This window comes from Drosophila kikkawai, chromosome 2R, assembly GCF_030179895.1.
Source record: "Drosophila kikkawai strain 14028-0561.14 chromosome 2R, DkikHiC1v2, whole genome shotgun sequence".
Lineage (NCBI taxonomy): Eukaryota > Metazoa > Arthropoda > Insecta > Diptera > Drosophilidae > Drosophila > Drosophila kikkawai.
In genome coordinates, this window is record NC_091729.1 from 22,381,702 (window position 1) to 22,404,090 (window position 22,389).

At 39.3% G+C, this 22,389-nt stretch overlaps 1 protein-coding gene across 3 annotated transcripts; it reads left to right on the top strand.

Moving 5' to 3' along the window:
• The first annotated feature begins 3,578 nt into the window (after nucleotides 1-3,578).
• Nucleotides 3,579-22,010, top strand: LOC108076395 (putative fatty acyl-CoA reductase CG5065). 3 transcript variants are annotated; one of them, XR_011444453.1, is made up of 12 exons: nucleotides 3,579-4,284; nucleotides 15,433-16,414; nucleotides 17,956-18,072; nucleotides 18,134-18,238; nucleotides 18,309-18,452; nucleotides 18,526-18,660; nucleotides 18,723-18,843; nucleotides 19,228-19,527; nucleotides 19,635-19,767; nucleotides 19,840-20,097; nucleotides 20,300-20,782; nucleotides 20,841-22,010. XR_011444453.1 is itself a non-coding variant. In XM_017169233.3 (11 exons), the coding sequence occupies exons 2-11, from the start codon at nucleotides 15,947-15,949 to the stop codon at nucleotides 20,445-20,447; spliced, it is 1,929 nt and encodes a 642-aa protein (XP_017024722.1). In that variant the 5' UTR covers nucleotides 3,579-4,284; nucleotides 15,433-15,946; the 3' UTR covers nucleotides 20,448-22,010. The 3 variants fall into 3 exon arrangements, 2 of the variants coding, with proteins under 2 accessions (XP_017024722.1, XP_017024721.1); XM_017169233.3 differs by having other exon boundaries at nucleotides 20,300-22,010; XM_017169232.3 differs by lacking the exon at nucleotides 3,579-4,284 and adding an exon at nucleotides 8,750-9,090 and having other exon boundaries at nucleotides 20,300-22,010.
• The last annotated feature ends 379 nt before the right edge of the window (nucleotides 22,011-22,389 follow it).

The following is a 22,389-nucleotide window of genomic DNA, read 5'->3' on the forward strand; positions in this document are numbered from 1 at the left end:
ATACGCGCATCAAACAGAAAGCACAAATCAAATGCCACATTGAATTATAGGTCTTAAAATATTTACCGAAAATCATCTTAAAATTGCTGTTTTAATACTCTCATTCATTAGGCAATTTCAGGCATAAGAAACTCTAAATTTGGATTGCTGTCTTTATTATAATTTATAAATTACTTTATTATCTGTATAATATATATCAAGCTCTTTGATTTGATTATTTTTTTGTCTTTAAATTGTTTAAATTGCTGCGGAAATGTCTTATTTAGCTGTAAAATCGTCAAGCGCTTCTTACATTTCATTTATAAATTACGTTCATTAAATATATTAAACCCATGTTTAGTTGTTAATTCTGGACTCAACACTAAAGTTTATTTTTTAATAATATTTAAGCCTTTTTCAGCCTTAGTTTATTATCAATTTAACAGGTAACTTTTCGGTTCCTGTTTCAAAAACTTTAATTATTATGCTTTCCTTAGGTTTAATGGCCTGTAAAAAATATATATTAAAAAAAATTGCAAATTGTTATTTATTTTTGCCCATACAGGAAAAGTTTCTTTTACAGACAATCCCTAGCTGTGGTTTCTGTTGCATGTTTTCTTCCCCCAAAAAAAAATATAAAAAATGTTATTTCCCTTTAAATTGTTTTGCAATTTGTGCCAATATTTCATTTTGTTACCATGTTCCCTTTTCTTTTATTTTCCAGCACATGATATAGTTTGCTGACAACTCCGATTTATTACGGCCAAGTACACATATATATATTGCTGATTCTTATAAGTTGTGAGCTTGGTTCCAAAGAGGGCATTGAATTATAAGGTAGGAAAAACACCAGTAGATTGCATGAGGTGTTTACCGATCACGTTTTAGATTGTCTAATTAGGCAAAGTACCTCTATTAGTTGAGTTTTTATAAAATATCTTAATAATAGACCCCATGGAAAAATGCAAATTAGTTGGAGGGTTTTATTTTTTTACAACAAAACCATTGACAAAAAGACGATCCGCATCCGATTTCCGAGCTTTCTAAGCTTGTTTCCCCTCCGGCGGGTTCAATTGCAGTTGACCTAGTTAAAAAGCCAGGTAAGAAAAACAAAAAAAATATAAAAGTGGGAGATACTGAAACCAGAGTTATAGGCCTCCATAGCAACACCCAAGAGTGCGCCTCACCTGAGCTGTAATTACAGGTGTGTGTTTGTCGGAGGGTACGACCCAGCTCTTTACCAAAAAAGAAATGTTAAAATTGGCAATAATTTGTGCGACACGCGAAGGAAAGTCGCCAAAGTTGGAAAATTGTTGATAGGAAAAGGGGGAAGTAGGGTTTGAGAAGAGGTAACAATAGGGAAACTGTGGTCCCAAAATAAACAGTTTGAAAATTAACATCTCAAAGAGGATGGGTCCAAAGATGAACCTCTCAGAAGAAAACTCCGACAACTGTAAATAAATTTAGCATATTTTAAAAACACAGAAAAGAGGGTTCGATATATATAATTATTATGAAAATATATATTTATTTATGGGCCATAATAAGTAATATAATATTTATAAATAAATAGGGATTTGAATTGAATTGTTTCCTGGAATTTAATTTATTTATTATTTAATATTTTTAATACAATTTTTCTCTGTCCTCTCAAAAATGTACCTTATTATTACCCAACTTTAAACTCCACAATTGCAATCGAAACCGCAAACAAATCAATCGCCGTCATTAGCAATGCAATTTTCAATAGCATTAACCTCAAGTGGCGGCCAACGTGTCTTCAATTGAACATTTATTTGTCTGCGAAAACAGGAAAACCGCAAAGAATATAGGTTCTTGTTAGTTAATCGCATTTCCACTTAGTCAGCGCTACTTGGCTACTACCACTCGATGTACTTGTGATCCCATGACGAGGCAGTGCGCTGCCTTACATATTTTTTGTGCTCCGTCATCGCGAGTTGGAGTTGCAGCGAAGCTTGGAGACCGGGGAACTGCAGGCAGGTGAAGATGGGCATCTGTGAGGCGGGCTTGGCCGTCAGCGACGTCACCCAGGGCGCATGAGTAATGAGTTCGGGGCTTTGGGTATTTCATTTCATGTTTGGCTTTTGTCTGTTTGCCGATGTCTCTCACCTATTTGTTATCGCTATAAAGACGCTTGTCTCCGGTAATACCCTCCTCTACAGGGAGCGGTTCGAGGGGTAATGTCGGATTTTGCTTAATCATGAATCTGTACATTTTTGTTTGGTTTAATTTTAATCAAATACAAGTCAAAAGTTTAGGTTGGTTTTTGATAATAGAAATAATAAATGAAAACTAAAAGCAAGATGAGAGCAAAGCACATGATATGTTATCACTTTAATAATAATTTTTGGTGATTCATAGACTAATCTGTACAAAAAATGATGAGAATGAATATTTAGATGGACTAGTTACCATGCTAAATTTCTTATCGCCATCAATTATAAATGTGTCTTTTCAGTAGAATGAAATAAAGTATGCAAAAATATTACCCAGAAATATTGTTTAAAAAGTATTTCCTGGAAATAATCTTTAAAAAAGATTTCATAGAAATAATAAATAATTCCTAATAATTGACACACAAAAATAAGAAATAATTTACAATAAAATGTAATCTATAGTTTAAAATTATTTTCTCTTTCATCTATTTTACTTCTACATCTCCTTTAAACACATTTATATCAATAATAATTACCTTTCCAATGAATATTGCCTTTTTTCCTGACTTATCAATTATTACCTCTTTAAGAGCATCTAGTATTTCCACTCTGGTGTCGCAGCGTTCATTTGTCTTAATGTGTTTACAGCGGCGGCCCAGCTTAAAAATTGATTAATATGCAGAGTGGCTATAGCCGTCATCACCACCAGCCTCCTCGTCTGCCCCCCTGGGTCTATATAATCGACAAGTTAAGGCCCCACCGTCCCCATATGACAATGCATTTTTGGTTTGTTTTTGTCGTATTTTCTGTTTTGATTTTCACATTATGTTGGGCCGCACTGCAATCGGCTGGCGACCTTGCTTATTGTCCAAATATTTGGGCCTACGAAGGTTATCTTGGATTCCAGAGATCTATAAATAAGTGGAATAAAATTTAGGTTAGAGTATAATAGTTTTTATAGAGAAAACAATGTAAATTTTTAAAGATTTTAATTGTTAAAATATTGTCGAAAAATATTGCAGATCAAATTTGTGTTTTTTTTTAATGATTTTAAGATAAAAAAAACTTTTTAAATTAAAAAAAAAAAAAATTAAATATTTTAATAAAATGCAATATTGTATATTTTAAACCATAAAATAAATATTTATTTTATTATTAATGTCTTTATAACACATAATAATTTAAAAAATGTGTGTTTATGTTATTTATATTTTTACATAAATTTATAGTAATATTATTATTATAAGCCTTGTAATAACACCACACTTTTCTTTTATAAAATTAGTAATAGTTTTTATAAAATTAGTTATTTGAACTAACCGCCTAGTGGCAACTCTGTTTTAATGGCTACGTGGCAACACTGGCTGTTAATTCAAAACGCAGTTAGCGCTGATTTTATGGCACCCAGTGCAGTGCAAAAAATCAGTTCTCCTGTTTGCCCTCAAATAATTTGTTGTCTTTCGGTTGGCGCAGGCGCGTGACGCCTCAAAAGAGGCGGAAAGAAGAAGCGCAGCGGATAGGAAGAAGAACTAGACCAAAGTGGATTTCATTCAATAGGAAAAAGCGGCCAAGGTGGTGGGAAAATCATAGCAATATCAGCCCCCAGACCGTTGTCAACTCACCACCGAAAAAAAAAAAAAAAAAAAAAATCGTCAAGGAGAGCGCAGGCGAGAGCAGCGAAAAAGAGACAGCGAAAGCAACTGCGAGAGCGGGCGCGAGGGTGGAGAAAGCAGAGAGAGAGAGCGGCCGGGTTCGCCAGAAGCTTTCTTCCTCTTCCTGCCTCAGTCACATTTCGCATTTCGAGCAGTGCGTCGAAAACAACGGTACCTTTCTTCTTGCTCCGGAAAAAGGCCTGTGTGTGTTAGAAAAATACAACAAAAATAGGCAGGAAAAAAGCAAAGAGGAAATAAGCGCGACGCGAAATGCCTGGCAACGTGTGTGTGTGTTAGTGTGATGCAAATAATAGCAATCAATTGTTAAATCCAACCCAAAGAAAAAGAAAAACAACAAATTGGGCCAACAACCAGGATAAAGAGAAAGAAAATCGAGGAGCTCCGGAAATCCAGTTCAGTTCCAAATCGCCGCAGCATCCACACGCGTTTCTAACCTCACTTTCGTTTTGGAGCCGGTACGTACACGCCCTTAAAAAAAAAGGAAAAAGAAAAGAAAACCAAAATGAAAAAGAAAAGCGAACAGGAAAAGGCCCCTCTTTACCACTCAATTGTCTGCCTTTATTTTTGGCATAATTTTTAGCCGATTTTAAGCATATTTTTAGCATAATTTTGTTTGCCTAGTTTGAGCATGTTTTTCCTTGTTTTTCTTTTTCTCGTTTGGCATTTATTTTTAGCCCCCTGTTAGAAGCAGCCCCTGTGCCCAACTTAACACCCCCCCCGCGCGCACACGTTGCCCATAAAAAAAATGTATGTCGCTGGGTTTATTATCTCATCCGGAGAATGTCGCTGCTTTTTGGCGTCGATGGTTGTAAAAAATTTAGCAGAAAATCTGACATTTCCGTTTTATGTTTCCGCCAAAGAGAGAGCAAGCCGAGCTTTAAGCGGAAAATGCAAAGAGAATCCATCATTTAACCGAGTAAGAGAGGCAGTGTGGGAGAGAGTAGCAGTGTCAGCCTAAAATTATGCTCCATATAATTATGAATTTCCCTAGAAAATTAGTTAAATAAGCAGCCGCCATAAATGTACAGACCATATTAATATTAGATCGATAAAACCCCATAGATAGGAAGCTATCTTATCTGATACATCCATCGGTCTGACAGAGTTGTTGAGTCAGCTGGTTGGGCACATTATATAATATAAGCTGGCAATAGCCAACAACCCCCCAGGAAAAGCCGGCAGACGCCCAGGAAAATAGTAGTAGCAGAAAATGGCAACGAAAGAGCGAGCCAGCTAGCAGGCTCTGAGTCTCTCTTTTGATTTCTCTCCACTTCTCCAATATTGTATCTCTCGCGAAACGAGAGCAGGCGCGTGAAATAATCTCGGGGAGCTTGGGAGGAGAAAAGAAAATGAAATGAAACACAGGCCAGGCATTTTCCAATTGATTTTCAAGGCGGTCGAGACGCGACTTCAAAAGTTTGCTCCAACAAAAAACTAAACAAATTTAAGAAAAATTCCCTTAAATTCGCTAAATTCGATGAACGGTGAAAATGTTTGCGAAAATGCGTGAAAAGGGCTGGGGAAGTTCCGCCAACTGAGCTGAAACGACAAACAAAAAAAAAAAAAAATAGAAAATACTATACGATGTGTGAGTAGTGTGTGGCAACGCGCCCGGAAAACTTTAGGAAAGATTCACAAGGGGGGGCCGCAAGTGGCGATACCCGGGATGCCCGAAAGTATGTTTCAAGATGAATGGGCAGGCTGACAACCTGGCCATGGTTAATTGCTTCTCATTAATGGTAATTCGATATAATCGAAGATTTTCCATCCGATCAGTGTGTGCGAGTGTGTGTGCCTTTGTGTGTGCCAGTGTATTTGTTGCACTCGACAGCGAGGCGATAACATTTCAAGTGCATTATGTCATTTTCCCCGTTTTGTTGTCTACCTTAAACCACCCGAGAGCCCCCACCACCCCGTCGATTTCCCATTGTGACCATGTGTGTGAGTGTTTGCCATTTCACAGCCGAGAAAATGGGAAAATAAAAAGGGACGAGGGGACGGCAACGGGCTCGAGGACGAGCCAGGGAGAAGGTCCTGTCAACAGGGCGCCATCTAATGCCGTAACTTTGTGTAATTAAAAAAAATAAAAATGAGCAAAGCTGTGGGTGGAAAATGTGACGGATATTAGGGTGGGTGGGTGTATATATTAAGTCCCAAAGTGTGACACTTGAGTGGTAGTGACAAAGGAAAGTTTGTCCCTGCTTGTAAAAAATATCCTAAAATCAAAAGATATCATAGGGAAAGTGAATCTCCTTCAAGACAAATAAAGTATTATTTGTAATCTATAGAAATAACAAAGAAATTCGGAAAAACTATAGGAAACCTGAACCCTTTAATAACAACAATTTTCGAAACAGCTTTAACGGCAATGGAAGGACCTCAAAGTTGAATGGTATTTTCGAGAAAAATATAGGTTCGAGTTACGGCAAACTACAGCCGTTCAGTTCCATTCCATTTAATGTGAATATTGCCTGCCATTGAGGAAAGGAAAACTTTTGTTTTATGCTGCTTCATTTCCGGTCAGATTGGAATTTATTTGCTCAGCCTAAAAGTAGGCAAATGGGTTTCTCTGTCAGCCTCTGCTTAGATTCCCACACTTCTATTTCCCCCTTTCAAGCATTATTTTTCCCCAGAATAAATTCTACGGTTTTTTGGCAAGAAACTTTTGCGGTGGCTCTGCTTCTAGTTTTTTTCCGCTTAAGCTTACGCTTGGCTAACTCTTCGATCTGGCCGGCAGTTTCCGCTTTCCGTTTGCCTATTTTGGGTGGGAATGTGAGAAGTAGTGTATGCAAAATCAATTAAAAACTCAAATATTGACTGAAACTATTAGTAGGATTTCGGGGGCACGTGGCAGAAAGATCAACGGAACACACCCGCCGTCAACTATTGGAGAATCGCCATGTGCCCGTTGCTGAGCCCTTCATTGTGCACAGTGCAAAAAAATTGTAGCAAGATGTTCACAAATATTTAAAAGATATGTAAAGATATGCATAGTTATTAAGAGCTTATTTAAAAACCTATATTTAGTTTAAATTGGGAATATTTTCTTAAAAATAATTATTGTTTCATTGACCGATTTCTTAAATATTTATCTCACAAAGTGATGATTCATTGCTCATTTATTTGTTCAACTGCCCTTTTTTTTAAGAGTCTTGAACTAACTCAATGTTCAACTGGCTTCTGTTGTCGTTTGGTTAAGTGCTAAGTTGACTGTGAAAAAACTTAAGGTACATACGTCAATGCAAATTTCAGTACTATATTTAAACAACAGTTTCATTTCCATATAAATTTGAATAGGAATGCACGTGTAATGCTGCATGATTAGCTGACCTATGGTATACCATAGATACTGGCATATGCTTATACCGAGATACTGTTCTATCTGTTATTGCACCTATAGTTCGAATAATATTTCTATGGTACCATAGGTCAGAGGAATCGTGCAGCTTTATAATAGAAAGATTTGAATATATCAGGAATCATCATTGAATATTTATAAGGTGAATAAAATATGTAAGCCAGATAACATTTCAGACTTATGAGTATCATTAATAACGTCACACTAGTATAGTTTGTATGTACATACATTAATTACCTTATGTGCACCTAGACAACTTTCATGCTAATACACACTTTCAGGCTGTAATATCATTCTTACTTTATTATATAAAATCGATCAAAAATATAGTATATAATCAAAAGGGTCTGAAATACCTCCTTCACTCTGCCTTAAATTATAATTCCCGAATAGGTGTTTTTTTGTGTACAATCAAAAACAAAAAAATTTTAAAATATATTTGTCGGATTATTAAACAGCTTATATTTTAGTTTGTTAATTTTTTCCAGTGCACTCAATTAGTTCTTACAGCTAACTGTGGTGAATTAATCACCTCTCCCGCCCCCTTTTCACTTAGCCCCGCTCTTCATACCCCGCCCCCTTGCTTAACCGCAAGTGTGACTTGCCTTTCAATTAGACACGAAAGTCTTTTTTTTTTTTTGGTCAATTTACGCGTTGCCAGTTACCTGGTGGCAAGTGCAAGATTATGCATCCACACGCACGCAAGTAGCGTGAGAGGGAGAAAGAGGGAAAGAAAGAGACACCCGATACCCGACTCGGGAAGCTTATGTGTGTACTTTGACCTCTTTTGCCTCTGCCGGCGTCTCTGCCAGCGTCGTGGTCAATGTCAGTGCCTGCTGACCACATATCGAATTTCCTCCGCCCCCCCCTTTGAATCTTCTCCTTCGTCATTCCGTTTTCCACGACTTGTTTTTCCACACACACACACCGTTCTTTTGCGGCTTTTTCAATTAAAGCTTGTTGCATGCTCTCCCCAGGCTTTGCTCTCCACGCTCTCTCGCCCCATCTCTCATGTGGCGTCCGATCGCCATCGGTTTACGTGTCCGAGCCGCTCTCTCTTTGCGCTGCTTTCTTTTGTGCGCCTTTCTTGGCAGCGCAGCTTTGACGCCGACTGCATAAATCTTTCACTTCTTCGGCGGCCAAGTTTAGTGTTTAGTTCAATTCCAAACGGCCGACGAAGCGGACGCGACGCTAAAAGATCACTTAAAAAGCAGTTAAAAAAGGGCAAGAAGAACGGTCAACTCTCTCCCGCGACCGCCCTCTGTCTCTCTTCTTCCGCCGTCGCAGTCGGTTCGATTTCTTTGCGCCTGCGCAACGGTCTTCGCTCTCTTCGCGCGCTCTCTCACCTGTCTCTCTCGCGCTGTCGCAAAAGTGAAAATATTTGGAGAAATTTCTTGGGGGTCCAAGAAGAAGAAGAAACAAGAAGAAGAAGCAGCAGAAGAATTTCAGACTGGAGTTTTTTAGTGTGTCAGGAGTGGCTATCAGTATCAGTATCTCAGTATCGGTATCGGCTCATCCGTATTGTACCTTGCCTTGCCTATAGTGTCAAATTGAAAATAAATAATCTCTGCATAATTGTCAACGAGAATCGTTTTCCGAAATCGTTTTTTGTCGAATCAGTTTTTTTCCAACCGAACGAACGACCTCGAAAACCCCGCAAGTGCAAAAGTTCAGAAAAAAATAAATAATATAAAAAACGGGAACCGGAGACCACAACAAACGAATTATTTGCAAGTCCCCCTTTTATGTCAATGACCTAGATTCGGTGTTCCTCGGAAAAAGAAGCGGGGGAAATTCGATTCACAAATCCAGTCAGTTCAATCGAAACGCGAGCTGCTGCAGCATCTTCAGATCGTCTTCGTCGATTAAAGCCAATATATTGGGCTATATGTTTGTCTGACAAGTAAGTGCAAGCCAGGCCTGGCCCACAAATATTTGAGCTGTTTCTTTTTTCGTCGTCGGGTTATGCAATTCCGTTTTTAGCTAATATTTGACCCGCAGCTTATGCCACAGTGGAGCTTCGATAACATTGAATTTAATTTAGCAACATTTATTTGTTTTTCATAATATTTACAAGGTATTTTATTAGGGATTTCATTAACCTAGAAGATGGTAGGCCAGTTAGTTCAAGTTTACTGGCATAACCAGTTGGGAATTATCTGCTAATTTGAAAGATTTCAACGAATCATTACGGTTGACATATTTAGAGAAGCCGGACTGTAGCCAATATCCATATCCAGGTTGTGTTGCCGCGAGAAAGTTTTAAAAGGCAACAAATATTTTCGAAATTTTTGTTGCTGTATATTTGTAATATTAATCATTGCATATTTACAAATAAAATTTGCACACAGACGAGACAACGACTAGCGACAACGAAAACGAAAATGAAAACGATAACGACAGCGAAAAGACGATGGAGCATAATAAATAAACATGGATCATGGCCATCCACACACACACATTAACAGATACAAAGATACTACACATCTCACATTGCAAAAAAAAAAAGAAGAAATAACACGAAAAACGAAAAACCCGTAATTCAAAAAAACCGAATTACCGAAAAACCCTCCAAAAAGCAGCGTCCGTCCGATTGTTTATTTAATTTTTACATTTACAAATATCATTACACCGATTTCTGCCTTTGTGGGGTAAATATCTGTCGCTCGGACAATGTGTCATAATTGCGAACCCACGTTGACTTGACCCACATTTTTGGCTGGGAGTGGAGTGTGGAATGGAACGAAATGAGTGGACGCATGCGCAAATGCATCGGCAGCCCGTCGAGCTGAGCTCAGCCGAAAATAATTGCCACAGTCAATAATGCCCGATACGTATCGCATATAGTATTGGTATATCGGTTTGGTATCTGTGCTATAGAGGTATCTCGAGGCGGCGACATATTTCTATTGATTACGTGCTCCGACTGCCTGAGCAATGCCAACCATCGAATTTCTTTTTCACTTTCGCAACTCTGGGCTAGATTGATTCTACTACTTGGCCCACGGGGCTAATGGTCCTACTCAAAATGGGTTACGAAGCCATTAAGCCAGCCACTTGGCATTCAGATCGATTGCCTATTGGGCACACATACACTTTTGCGGTCTGTGACGTAAAGCGAAAATTCTGGGGATGAGATACAATCCATAGGTATTTAGCAATAGGAAACTTTAAAAGATATACCATATGGCGAGTGTAAATAGTGCTGGCTTTAAAACGCTATAAACAGTCATTGAAATCTTTTGTTTACCCGTCATATTTGCCTTTCTTGGTATTTAGTATTTTACTAAGATTTTTGGAAGAGTAAATAAAGCCAGTATTAGCTGATTTGTCATTATTTTAAGAAAAATATAAAAAGAAGATCATAAAAAGTAAAAAGTTAAAAAACCTTTAACCTATATATTCTGTTTTTGTTACAATAAACTTTTATTATGCCTGCTTTTGACACCTATCAACCCTTTTCATTACCTTCCTGAGTGGCTTATCTCAACTGAACTTGAACCCGCAAAAATCTTCATAAATCTTTCAGAATGAACCCCATATCACTGTCCTTAGTTTATGAGATAAAAAAGAGGTTCATCTTAAGGTCTCGTCGACAATAAATCTTCATCTTATAATTGCAAAGTCCAAATTGTTTTTGATTATTCAAATTAGCCGAGAAAGTGCTTTTAATTGCACAGGAGGCGGACTACGGACCAAAAGAATGCTTTAATTGGGCCCGTAGACATTTGGTCTTAGCTCATGTGATAAAAGCCTAAAAATATGACGACAAGTTGTATGTATATTATAATTGTGAATTATTTAATATCTAGTGAGTGTGAGCGCGTGAGGGCGCGAGCGGGACGGAGGCTTAACTCGACTCAGCTGAGCTTTTAAATTGGGTAGCTAATCTGCTGACTACCTTCGAATGGGGGCCTTTCAGGTGAGGGGCCGGTCAGGGGGAGCAGGAGCCAGCAGCCCCCATTATACACAGTTAAATTTAACTTTTATGCTGTAAACTGCGAAAGCGCTTTTGTTTGTTAATCAAGCCACACAAATTATGGGCAGTAGTGGGCAGCAGGCAGTGGGCAGTGGGCAGGAGGGAGACAGATCCGAGATCCGAGATCCATTCTATCCACCACAACCCCCTACAGATTTATTCAATTACACACAAAGCATAGATAGCTTACGATAACTACAAGAGCAGACATAGTCGACATGGCGACATGGCGACATCCCGACGACATCACAACATCAGCAGCAGCAACAGCAACAGCAGCAACCCACCAACAGCGTACGGCAATTCCAGAGCCTCCACTCAAAGGTTCAATAGAATAGAGGGCACAGACCCATTATGGGCACTCATAAACACCAACCAAAACACACACAGGCACACATGGCACCATATGTAGTATAAGCACAGCATCCGCCGTAGAGCTCTCGGGCTCTACGGGTTTACATAATGAGAGGCCATCCATTGTTGAAAAGTGAAAATGCATATTTGAACTTTCGTTTGTGTTCGAACTTCGAAGCGAAAGAAACGGATTCGACCGAAATGAAACGAGCTTCCACATTGCCAAAACAAATAGGTTGACATCGTATTCACCAGATCCAATACCCATCAGAATCGCACAGCTATAGCTCGCTTTTAGCGATATATATCTATACTGCCCTGCCTGTAATGTCTGCATGCGGAAGTATGTTATGCACTGTTGTGTGTCGCGTATATATGTTTATGTGTCGAGGCCCTGAGTGCTAAAGACTTGTAATCCGAAAGCAACAAGCTCCAAATGAGGAAACGGCAGGGCCCAAAGAGAGGAGACAGTGTAGAAAAGCGCAAAGAAGAAATGCGCTTAAAGACAGGTCTTCCAGCCATGGGAAAAAGTAAGGCAGTTGATGTGGTCGAAACAAGAAATACTCTGGAAGGGCAAATTATAACTATAATATGATATACATATAATGGTATAGCAATTTTTAAATGATTTAAGGCGACAGTTTTGTATATTCCACTTGTAGACATTACAAACTTGCTAAGCAAATTAGCTGCCAGTATTTATACAGATTCGAAGGGTTTGCTAATTCTTTGTTTACAAATAGTTAGGAGCTTTAACATTCAAGCCATTTATTAGCAGATACTTGTACTTTTCTTTCTTTACAAATTTAAAGTAGTCTTTAGATATATTAAGTATTATTTAGATTATATAATTTAGCTTTTGCCAATTGAGTCTTCTCAATTACCCATTGTCTGGGCTACCCATCCCTTTGCCGGCTCTAGGGTATATGTAAAATTGGTAAAGCGGTCGCTTCCAAATGTCCGGCAAGGCAAGGCGACTTGGCCAGTTGTCGAATGCTGATGACGATGACGAAGACAATAATGATAATGATAATGAAGCCGATGATGACGAGGTTGAGGTTGCCGCTGATGATGATGATGAGTTTGATGATGATAATGCGGCACGATTATAGGAAATGGGTCAGACAATACACGGGCAGCGACCAGCAGAGACTGCTGGTGTGTAACTACCTTGTCAAGGCAGGTTGAATGTTGAATGTTGAATGCTGAATGTTTACCGTTTAACAGCATTTCGGTCTTCATGTTTGGTTAACACGCTCCTCCGAAAAGCCGAGATGAGGCGTGGCTTCAATGATGATGGTTCGATGTCGGTTCATTTGCCTCTTGAAGCTGGCGCGCGCAAATTTTTCGTTGCAGTAGGAAACCAACCAGGAAAAAAAAAGAGTAAACCCAAGAGCGATGGAGAGAAAGAGAAACAAAGATAGAATGAGAGACAGGGATGGGTTGAGAAAAAGTTGATTTTCAAGAAATTTCACTTTAGAATGAAGAGGGAACAACACACAACCAGTAAACGAAGTTGGCCAGGTCTTCATTGATAAATTTACAGTTACGTGATGAGGCCGCTCTGATTGCCGCCGCGTCTCGAGAGTTGTTTAAACTTTAATTATATAGAGTCGGCCCCAACTAGTTCAGCGGATATTGCCCAGCGATTTGATAACATCGCCACACGCACTGCCGAAGTGTGCCAAATTTCTTAACACGGCGAGCATCGAAATCTTATTTAGCCAAGTCACTAAAAGAAACCCTCGAACCTCGAATGCAAATTACCAAAAAAAAAAAAAAAAAGCCATAGTGCCAGCGATAGATTTTTGTACAAACTAAAAAATTGAAAACGAAAGTTTGACAAAAAAAAAAATAAACAACAAATTTTAAATACATGCAAACGGGTGGAAAAAAATATTGCGGAATTTAGATATTTAAAAAAGCCGAAAAAAAACCAAAGACCTACAAAAGATTCGAAAAATAAAAAGTGAAAGTCATGGGCAGCAGCTTGAACTTCCAAAAATTCGACTTAGAGACAACACCACACCATCATCAATATTATTATGATTATATCTGTGATCATTATGATGAGCGTCACCTGGGCTTGACGTCACACCCATAAGTATATCGCATCTGCCAATCAATCTAGCCAATATCATTGTCCACACAACTCCCATAGTTCCTGGTTACGATCAATGTCCAATGTTCAATGGACCAAATGATCAATAAACAATTTGAAATTCAATTAGCATTCGCATTCGGTGAATTACAGATGAGATATGGGTAGGTGCTAACTGATGCAAGGGTTCGAAGTTTAAGCCCAAACCCTTTCCCCCAAACGCGATTTTGCGGAGGAACAAATACGATTTATTGTTTATCCGACATTTTTCCTTTTAGCTAGCCCTGTTGTTTCACTTGTTACCAACGCTTGTTGACAAATTCATTAGGGTTCTTTACAACCCTACACAGACCCAGGAAACTATGTATGTACGTCTATCGACGCGTTTATTTGAACTGGCTAAGTGCGCTCTCTAACCTCCTGCTGGCGAAGGTTGCCTAGCGATTATAATTCCGATTCGGATGCTGATTGAGCAATATATAATGTATTTCCTAGACGGCAATTAAACAATAGCATTCTAGCACCTAACACTGCCACCTCGATCAATTAGCCCCCGGCTCGCATTAATCTCCTTCTGATGATCGTTTGAATTTTTGGGGGGGCAGTTACGAAGGGCACTAAAACTTTGGACTTGTGGAGATTTATGACGTGTGAGACCCTCTTAAGTGGCACTTGATCATGCGGGTCGCCATATAGCGCTGGAAATCTCTCGGCTCAGCGCAGCTCAGCTCGGGCTCATGTAAAAATCGTTTAATATAGAATGAAGTGTTCCCAGGCGGATAGTGAGCATTCGCCAACTGTCACTGCTATCGACAGTATCGTCTCCCCGGTTGGTTTTGTACCAAGTATCTATTGCGTTCTCGGGTCTTCAGTTCTCGCTTCGCGGTTCTCGATTCTCGGTTCTCGGTTCTCGGTTCTCTGTTCTCGGCTTGCCGTTCTGCAGTTCTCAGAGCCGGGCTCTCAGCACTCGCCTTGTAAGCCGATTAAGGCATTAAGCTGCCTTTGCATATTTAGCTCTATTGTGCGTTAAATTCGATTGCGGCCGGTCGAAAACTATTTGGAAGACTCAAGTGTGCGATGTGTGGTGGTGTTCTTTGCATAGATTTCATATCCTTCGACGTCATTTGCATATCCTTTTCCGTGATGGCCGATTGCCAAAGCTGTTAGACGTCATAGCTCGGATTTGGGTTGCCACTCAGCTGTGGCTCGGAAAGGGTTGCTAATTTTAGACGCCGGTCCCAAGGATAAATGACATTTTGATAGATAGATGGATGGAAGGATGGATAGATTCGATTGGGTGGAAGGATATATATGGGATATTGAATGGATAAGCGGACTTTGATTTGGGCTTGGTGGGATAATTAGGCTTGACACAATTGCGTTGTCCTCGGGTAATTGAGGTCTGTTTTATTTTGAGGAGGAGTTGCTATCATTCCTAATGTATGGTGTGGGTTAATGAAGGATGCAAAGGATTGCAAGTGGAAAATAACGTAATACATGAAAAAGAAATTGAAATAAAAAAGTAATCCAGTTATAATTTATTTTAAATATTGGAGAACTTTAATCTATGTCGGTATTTATTTAATTGTTTGATTGAGTTTGTAATATTTATATGCTTCCGGAATAATTTGTTCAGAATTAAATTTTTAAAGGGCAGATGTTTCTGTGAATTCAATATAAACAAACTATAAACACAAAACTGTTTAGAAAAAATGCAATAAATGCCTCCTAATTGCCTCTTTCAAATTCACAACTTTCAAGAACTTTCAGACGATGCTAATTATTGTTTTCTATTTTTATTTGCATTGCAGGTCAGCAGAGCAATAACGCTTGGAAGTTGTCGTAAATCGGTCACGTTCAACAACCCCCCACCCAACCCACAGGATACACCTGAGGAAGACTAACACTCTCCTGCTGAACTCCTTTTGTACAATAAAATATAACAAAGAACATAGAAGAACCTGAAAAGCCAAGGCAACCTCCTGGACAAGCGCGACTCATGGAAACATGGATAAACGCTCAGCGGCGACAGAACGACTTCCAGCTAGCTATTCCATATAAGTTTATATGAACAATTCATACGCTTCCAACTAGGGCAAACTAGAGCAAGCAGCACTTCCAAACAGAAACCAAAAGTAAATATTGAATATTAAAGACGAAAAACAAAAGGAGAAGGATAACTCAAGCGCACACTGCAAATGACAGAAAGAACTGCTTCCTAGCCTAAAACTTAAGAAGGATAAATACGATTCACACACACACACTCAACACAACACAAACACAAATTTAACCAACGAGGACCGGCAGAGCAAGAAACAATCGAACATGTCAAACGCGGTCGCCAACAAAGCGGAAACGGAAGCAGCCACAAACAGCAGCCTCAAACAGTCGCCCCCTCAGCCCGCAAACAGTCACGATGCCGCCAAGCTACTCAACGGCAGTTTGGCCCGAACCAACGGCTTAACCCATGCCGCCAGCTCCAGCGCATCATCCTCAACGTCAGCCAGCAACAACGCCTCCTCCGGCTACAACGGTTCGAGTGCAGCAGGATCGGGCTCCGTTTCCGGTTCCGGCGGCGCCAACTCATCCTTAGCTTCATCCTCGGCCGCGGCCGTCTCGAGCCTCCTGTCCGCTGTGACGCCCTCGACGGCACTGCCCCTGCCACCCAGCAGCAATGGCCTCCAGTTGCCCTACGAACGCTTTCGGGCGGAAGACACCAGCTATGTGCCCATCGCCCAATTTTACGCGGGACGCAGCGTTTTCATCACAGGCGGCACTGGTTTTATGGGAAAGGTGAGTTTTGTTAACGAAATTTATTTAAGATTATTTACTAAAGTGTCGCGTAGGAAACCTTTGGGAAATCTTTTTATTAGCCCTTAACAAAAGCCAATTTTGTATAGAATCAGAATTACCATTCACTGCTAATATTGTTGACAACAAAACGACCCAAAGAGGATAGCCTAAACCCTTTATTCACTCGTATTATCCTTTTTTTTCAATCGAAAATGCGTGCTCCAACTTTTATTGCATACTTTTGCGGGCTGCCGGCCGAGCTTCTTGCATTCACGTCACGCATACGCCGCGTGTGTTTATTGGCTCCGAACTCTGAACTATTGAACCCGTTGCTGGCCTGGCTGGGCTCGATTGAGAGAACTCGAAGCGTTTCCAGTCATAAAATATGCACACAAATATTTGTGTGTGTGTTGCCGATAAACAAAAACAAAACAACAAGTCTCGCGGCAATGAAGTGATTGCTTGGTGGTTGGTTTGGAGGAGGTGGTTTCCCCCCGCTTTCCCCTGAATTTTAGATGCACTGTGTGCGAGCAAGCTGTTTATGAGCGATGTGCGTGTATGCTTGACTTAGTTTGGTTTGCTTTTTTCTAAGCCGAAATGCTTGAGTTGAGTCGCTGCACCAGACGATGTTGACTCATCGTCGCCTGCCATGCGAATACTTCATAATAATGCTACATATATGTGTGTATGTATGTTTGTTTATGGTACTAGTATTGTGGCTGCGTTTATGCATTTGGCTTTTGGTTGCTCGTTCTCCCACTCCGAGTTCCACTTAATTGTTCCCCAAGTAATGGGGGCAAGCACTCGTTCCCCTGCTCCAAATACATCCTCCGGCTGTTGTGCCAATTTTCGTCCCAGCCATTGTTAAACATATATAGGAATACAAGGAGAAAAAGAAATGCTTTAGTTTTTTATATAATAAATAAATAATTAGGTAATTTTTCTAAGTACTTCCTAAAAGCAAAATAAATTTAAGAATTTATTTCTAACTTTTCTTTAAGTAATTTAAATTTTGGTATACCATTCTCTTTTTGTTTATTTCAAAACTTAAGTTTCCCCTAAATTATTCTCTGTGCATATTGCATGTCGGTGGCTCCTGACTGCGTCATTATGACATGAAATCGCAGTGGCGCCGCCCAGACTCTGAGCTCACAGTAGTACTGTGTGTTATTCATCGATTTTGTGCGCCTGGCACGCCCACTGCCCGCAGTCGTACGCCCTACGCCCACCACACTCTCCACCCTCTTGAAATGCCAAGCAGTTAACCCCCCACAGACCGCCCACCGACCACCACCTACCCCTTTTTGTCTGCTGTGGGCTGTTGTCGTTTAATTCCGCTACAATTCTCACATCGTTTTCGGGGCGTGTCCCAACCCCTCCCCTATATATACTATAGAACTGAAGTCAGATCAAGACTAACCGCAGACACCATCGAAGTGGGTCAAGTGTGTCCTTGTGTCCCTGTGGGTGTAACAATAATTGTTTATTTGGTTAATGGCCATATTCCATGATTGAGTCACTAATTACAATTCGATTTGCAGGTGCTGGTGGAGAAGTTGCTGCGCTCATGTCCGGACATAAGGAATATATATCTACTGATACGACCGAAACGCGGACAAGAAGTGTCGGCACGTCTCACGGAACTACTAAATGCACCAGTAAGTTGATATTTATAATAAAATATATAAAATAGTAATATTTTCAATTATTATTCTTCAGCTCTTTGAATCACTGCGGCAGGAGAAGCCCAAGGAGCTCAGCAAAGTCATACCCATTTCGGGCGACATAACTTCCGAGGAACTGGGAATTTCAGAAAAAGATCAGGTGAGGTCTTTATTTATTTACCATTTCTTTAAGGTTGATATTTAATCTAGAAAGGTTTACTATTTTTTAGAACCTACTGTGTCGCAATGTTTCCGTTGTCTTTCATTCGGCTGCCACTGTGAAATTCGATGAGAAGCTCAAACTGTCTGTCACAATCAATATGCTGGGCACGAAACGTCTCGTCGAGCTCTGCCATCGCATGCTGTCACTGGACGTAAGTTTTCGATATAAATATAATGTCAGGATGATCCAAGAAATTAACCCAAAATTGGTTTTACATTTTATAGGCACTAATCCATGTATCCACTGCCTATTGCAATTGCGATAGAACCGATGTGTCTGAGGTTATTTATGCACCGCCCTACAATCCCGACGATATCATCTCACTAATCAACTGGCTTCCGGAGGATATACTCGATCAGGTAAGCAGCTCTTCAATATAATTATCAAGTTATTTCTATAATTAATTAATGTTTATTTCTAGCTGACACCGCGCCTAATTGGCAAGCGTCCCAATACGTACACATTTACAAAAGCCTTAGCGGAGCATATGTTACTTAAGGAGGCTGGTAATCTGCCCGTTGCCATTGTGAGGCCATCGATTGGTAAGCCATATACATACTACATATATAATCATCATAAACAAACTCATCGATTATACGTAAATATTCCAAACACTTGAGTCTCTAATTTGGTTTGCATTTGTGTTTCGTTTGAACTGCGACATTTGCTTAATTCTATGATTAATCAAGTTTACCTTGGATAGAGTAGATCAACAAAATAATGATAATTAACCATACTTCAAGTGGTTTCTCTAAAAGCAACAACAACTTGTAAATGTTTTATAAAGTTTCTTAAATGATTTACAATATCCTAAAACATTTTAACAAACATTTTAGGCAGCTTTAAAAGAAATTAAAATTGTTATAAAATTCTTTTAAAAATGTAGAAATGTGTTACAATGAATTCTTTTATTATTTTTTCCACAGTGACTGCCAGTCTGAATGAGCCATTCGCCGGATGGGTGGATAACTTCAATGGGCCAACGGGCCTAGTCTCGGCGCTGGCCAAGGGCATGTTCCGTACGATGATGTGCGAGAAGAACTATGTGGCCGATATGGTACCTGTCGATATTGTGATTAACCTGATGATTGCCGCCGCCTGGCGCACAGCGACCCGCAAGTCCAACAACCTACTCATCTACAATTGTTGCACCGGCCAGCGCAATCCCATCATCTGGTCGGAGTTTGTCAAACACGCCATGTGCAGTGTGCGCAAGCATCCCCTGGGTGAGAAACAGGCCCCTAACACTTTTGACCACTTGACCAAAAAACTGCCTCACCCTGTCTGAGACCTTAATAATTACCCGGAACTATATTGTATATTATTTTCCCAGAGGGCTGCCTGTGGTATCCAACTGGCGACCTGCGCATGAACCGCCCCATGAACACACTGAATTGTATAGTCAAACACTTCCTACCGGCCTACATTCTGGACGGAGTGGCAAGGATCATGGGCAAGAAGCCATTGTAAGTTTCAATTATAATCGCTTTTCCCCCCAGAGCTTTACATGGAATGTTTTGTCCCTGTTTTTTTTTTAGCGTTGTCAACGTACAAAATAAAATTGCCAAAGCTGTGGAATGCTTAGAGTACTTTGCCACACGCCAATGGCGCTTCAAGGACGACAATGTCCACGCCCTGCTGCATACGCTGAGTCCCAAGGATCGCGAGATCTTCGTTTTCGATGTGCGCCACATCAACTGGGACAACTATGTGGAACGCTATGTGCTGGGCTTCAGGGAGTTCCTGTTCAAGCAGCGGCCCGATTCGCTGCCGGCCAGCAGAAAACGCATGCTCAGGTGAGGCATTTGTACTTAATGTTCCGAGATATAAGTTATGGTAAATGTAGGGAAAATATTAAAGCGCTAAAAAAACTGAAAACCAAAAAGTTCAAGTGAAAAAAACGTAACGCATCTTATTTATATACTGTTATTATCTTTGCTCAAACCTTACTGATTTTAAACCCATTTAACCTAACCCACTCCTTTTATTACTCCACAGGCTCTACTATCTGCATCAGCTGACCAAACTGGTGGCGGTGCTGCTCACCTGGCGTTTCCTAATGTCGCGCTCCAAGCGCCTGAATGACTTGTGGAGCGCCTTTTTGGAGAACGCGTTGAAGATGGCACGCTTGATACCCTTTTTGTAATTAGCCGGACGAGGAGGTGGCGACCGATGTGGAAGCTGAGACACACATATATATATTATATATATATGTTTATTCGCTGCAATCTGGCAGGATCTGCGATGTTCATCATCATCATCTTCCTTGCGATTTCTAAGACATTTTAGAGGTTTTTAGCAAATAGTTATATTCATATTTTTATGTTACAAATTGAGTAAACAAACAGCAGAACCCACAAAACATAAAACAAAAAAAAAGAAAAAAGGAAAAGAATAGAAAACGGAAACATCAAAAACCCATAGAAAGAACATCGCGCTAGATGGCAGATTAAAATATTACGAGTGGTAAACTCAAATGGGGTAACTATTAAATGGCATTGGCGCGCATACACACACATCACCCATTTAACTTATTCAGGTGCAAAGATATAGGTCGGGATTTAAAGGCCTCTGGTGTCGGTTGTTGTCTCCACTTGTCTCTCTCTCTCTATCTCTCTCCTTCTGCGAGATTGTAAAATTTTGTGAAATAATTAAAGCGCAGAAAAAACCCAAAGTAGAGGAAGTGAATTCCACCTTTTTGCATAGAGAGTTGGGGGGGGTGTGAGAAGAGTGAATTTATGGTCGGGGATTCGGCGGTAATGAATGAAGCAATTTGCATGATTTAGTACATCCAATGCTATAAAAAAACCACGCACCCACACACCACAAATATGACGATTAATTCAAGAAAACCGATTAGCAAAGAGAATAAATGAAATTAAATGAAATGGCTTGTTATTGCTTTAAACAATTACATAAACGTAACGTAAACTATGCTAATTAATTAATATTAATTATAAATATTATTACGTAACGAGCGAACATTGCATATAAATAATACGACAAGACAAAAACCAACATTATTTATAATTGAATGTAGTCTTAACATTTTTACATTTACAATTAAGTTTTCAATTTATATAAAAACCAAGCAGAAGGAGCGGAATTCTATACGACAGGAGACGAAAAATTCAAATATACAAAATTCAATTTATGTATATGTATATGACAAAAAAGCGAAACAAAAGCAAAAACTACACAAAAAAATCCATAATAATGATAATAAATTAATGAAAAACAAAAAAAAAAAAATTATATTTATATATAAACATCAGAAACATAATTTCTTAGCATTTGCAGCCTAAAAATCTAAATCTAAGCGTAGCCAGAAAAGAGTTTCCAAAAAAAGAAGTAATAAACTATGAATGAAGTTTTTTGAGACAAACGCAATTAGAGAATCATGATTATGAAAATTTATATTTAAATGCGATAAATTATAAACAAAAACAAAACGAAAAAGAAAAAAAAACAGAACACAGACACACAGAAGAAACCAAGACACATATAGTAAGAACATTCCATCCAGTCAGTAGGAAAAATCGGGTCATCAACCAAACTCTTCCTCCACTTTGGACTTTTGCTTCCCGTCTCGTTTGATCGATATGGGCCAGGTAATATTGGCCGGGTCCGGGTTACGGCCAGGATAGTTCTCGTTCTCGGGTTCGTTTTCGTGCAATTATTGAATATCTTATGTTATGCCTAGAATTTATTATGTTTTATTTCTAAATCGATTTGTAAATTGCAGTGCATCAATAAAATACACTTCCAAAATAATAATACAAAATATACAAAAGCGTTCTTCTTATTATTTTTCCTAAATAACAAAGTTCAATTAGCCTCTAGACAAACAGCAAATAAGAAACTATCTAATAATAATATATATTTCGAAGCAAAGCGAGAAGCGAGAAGCTAAAACTATACAAAAAAACCAAAACCAATTGTAAGCTCTATAAACGTTTTAGTTCTTATTGGTCCCCCGACAAGAAATTTGAAATTTAGTAATGAAATGAATGGAAATGAATTGAAGATGAAAAACAGGAAAATAATTCAATCTAAAAAAGAAACTTAATAAAAGAAATTATAAAGAA

Bases quoted from the DNA above. Each gene is read 5' to 3' on its own strand.
- LOC108076395 (XM_017169233.3), top strand. From the start codon at position 15,947: ATGTCAAACGCGGTCGCCAACAAAGCGGAAACGGAAGCAGCCACAAAC. The intron at 16,415-17,955 runs GTGAGTTTTGTT...TTCGATTTGCAG, and splicing joins GCACTGGTTTTATGGGAAAG to GTGCTGGTGGAGAAGTTGCT. The intron at 20,098-20,299 runs GTGAGGCATTTG...ATTACTCCACAG, and splicing joins AGCAGAAAACGCATGCTCAG to GCTCTACTATCTGCATCAGC.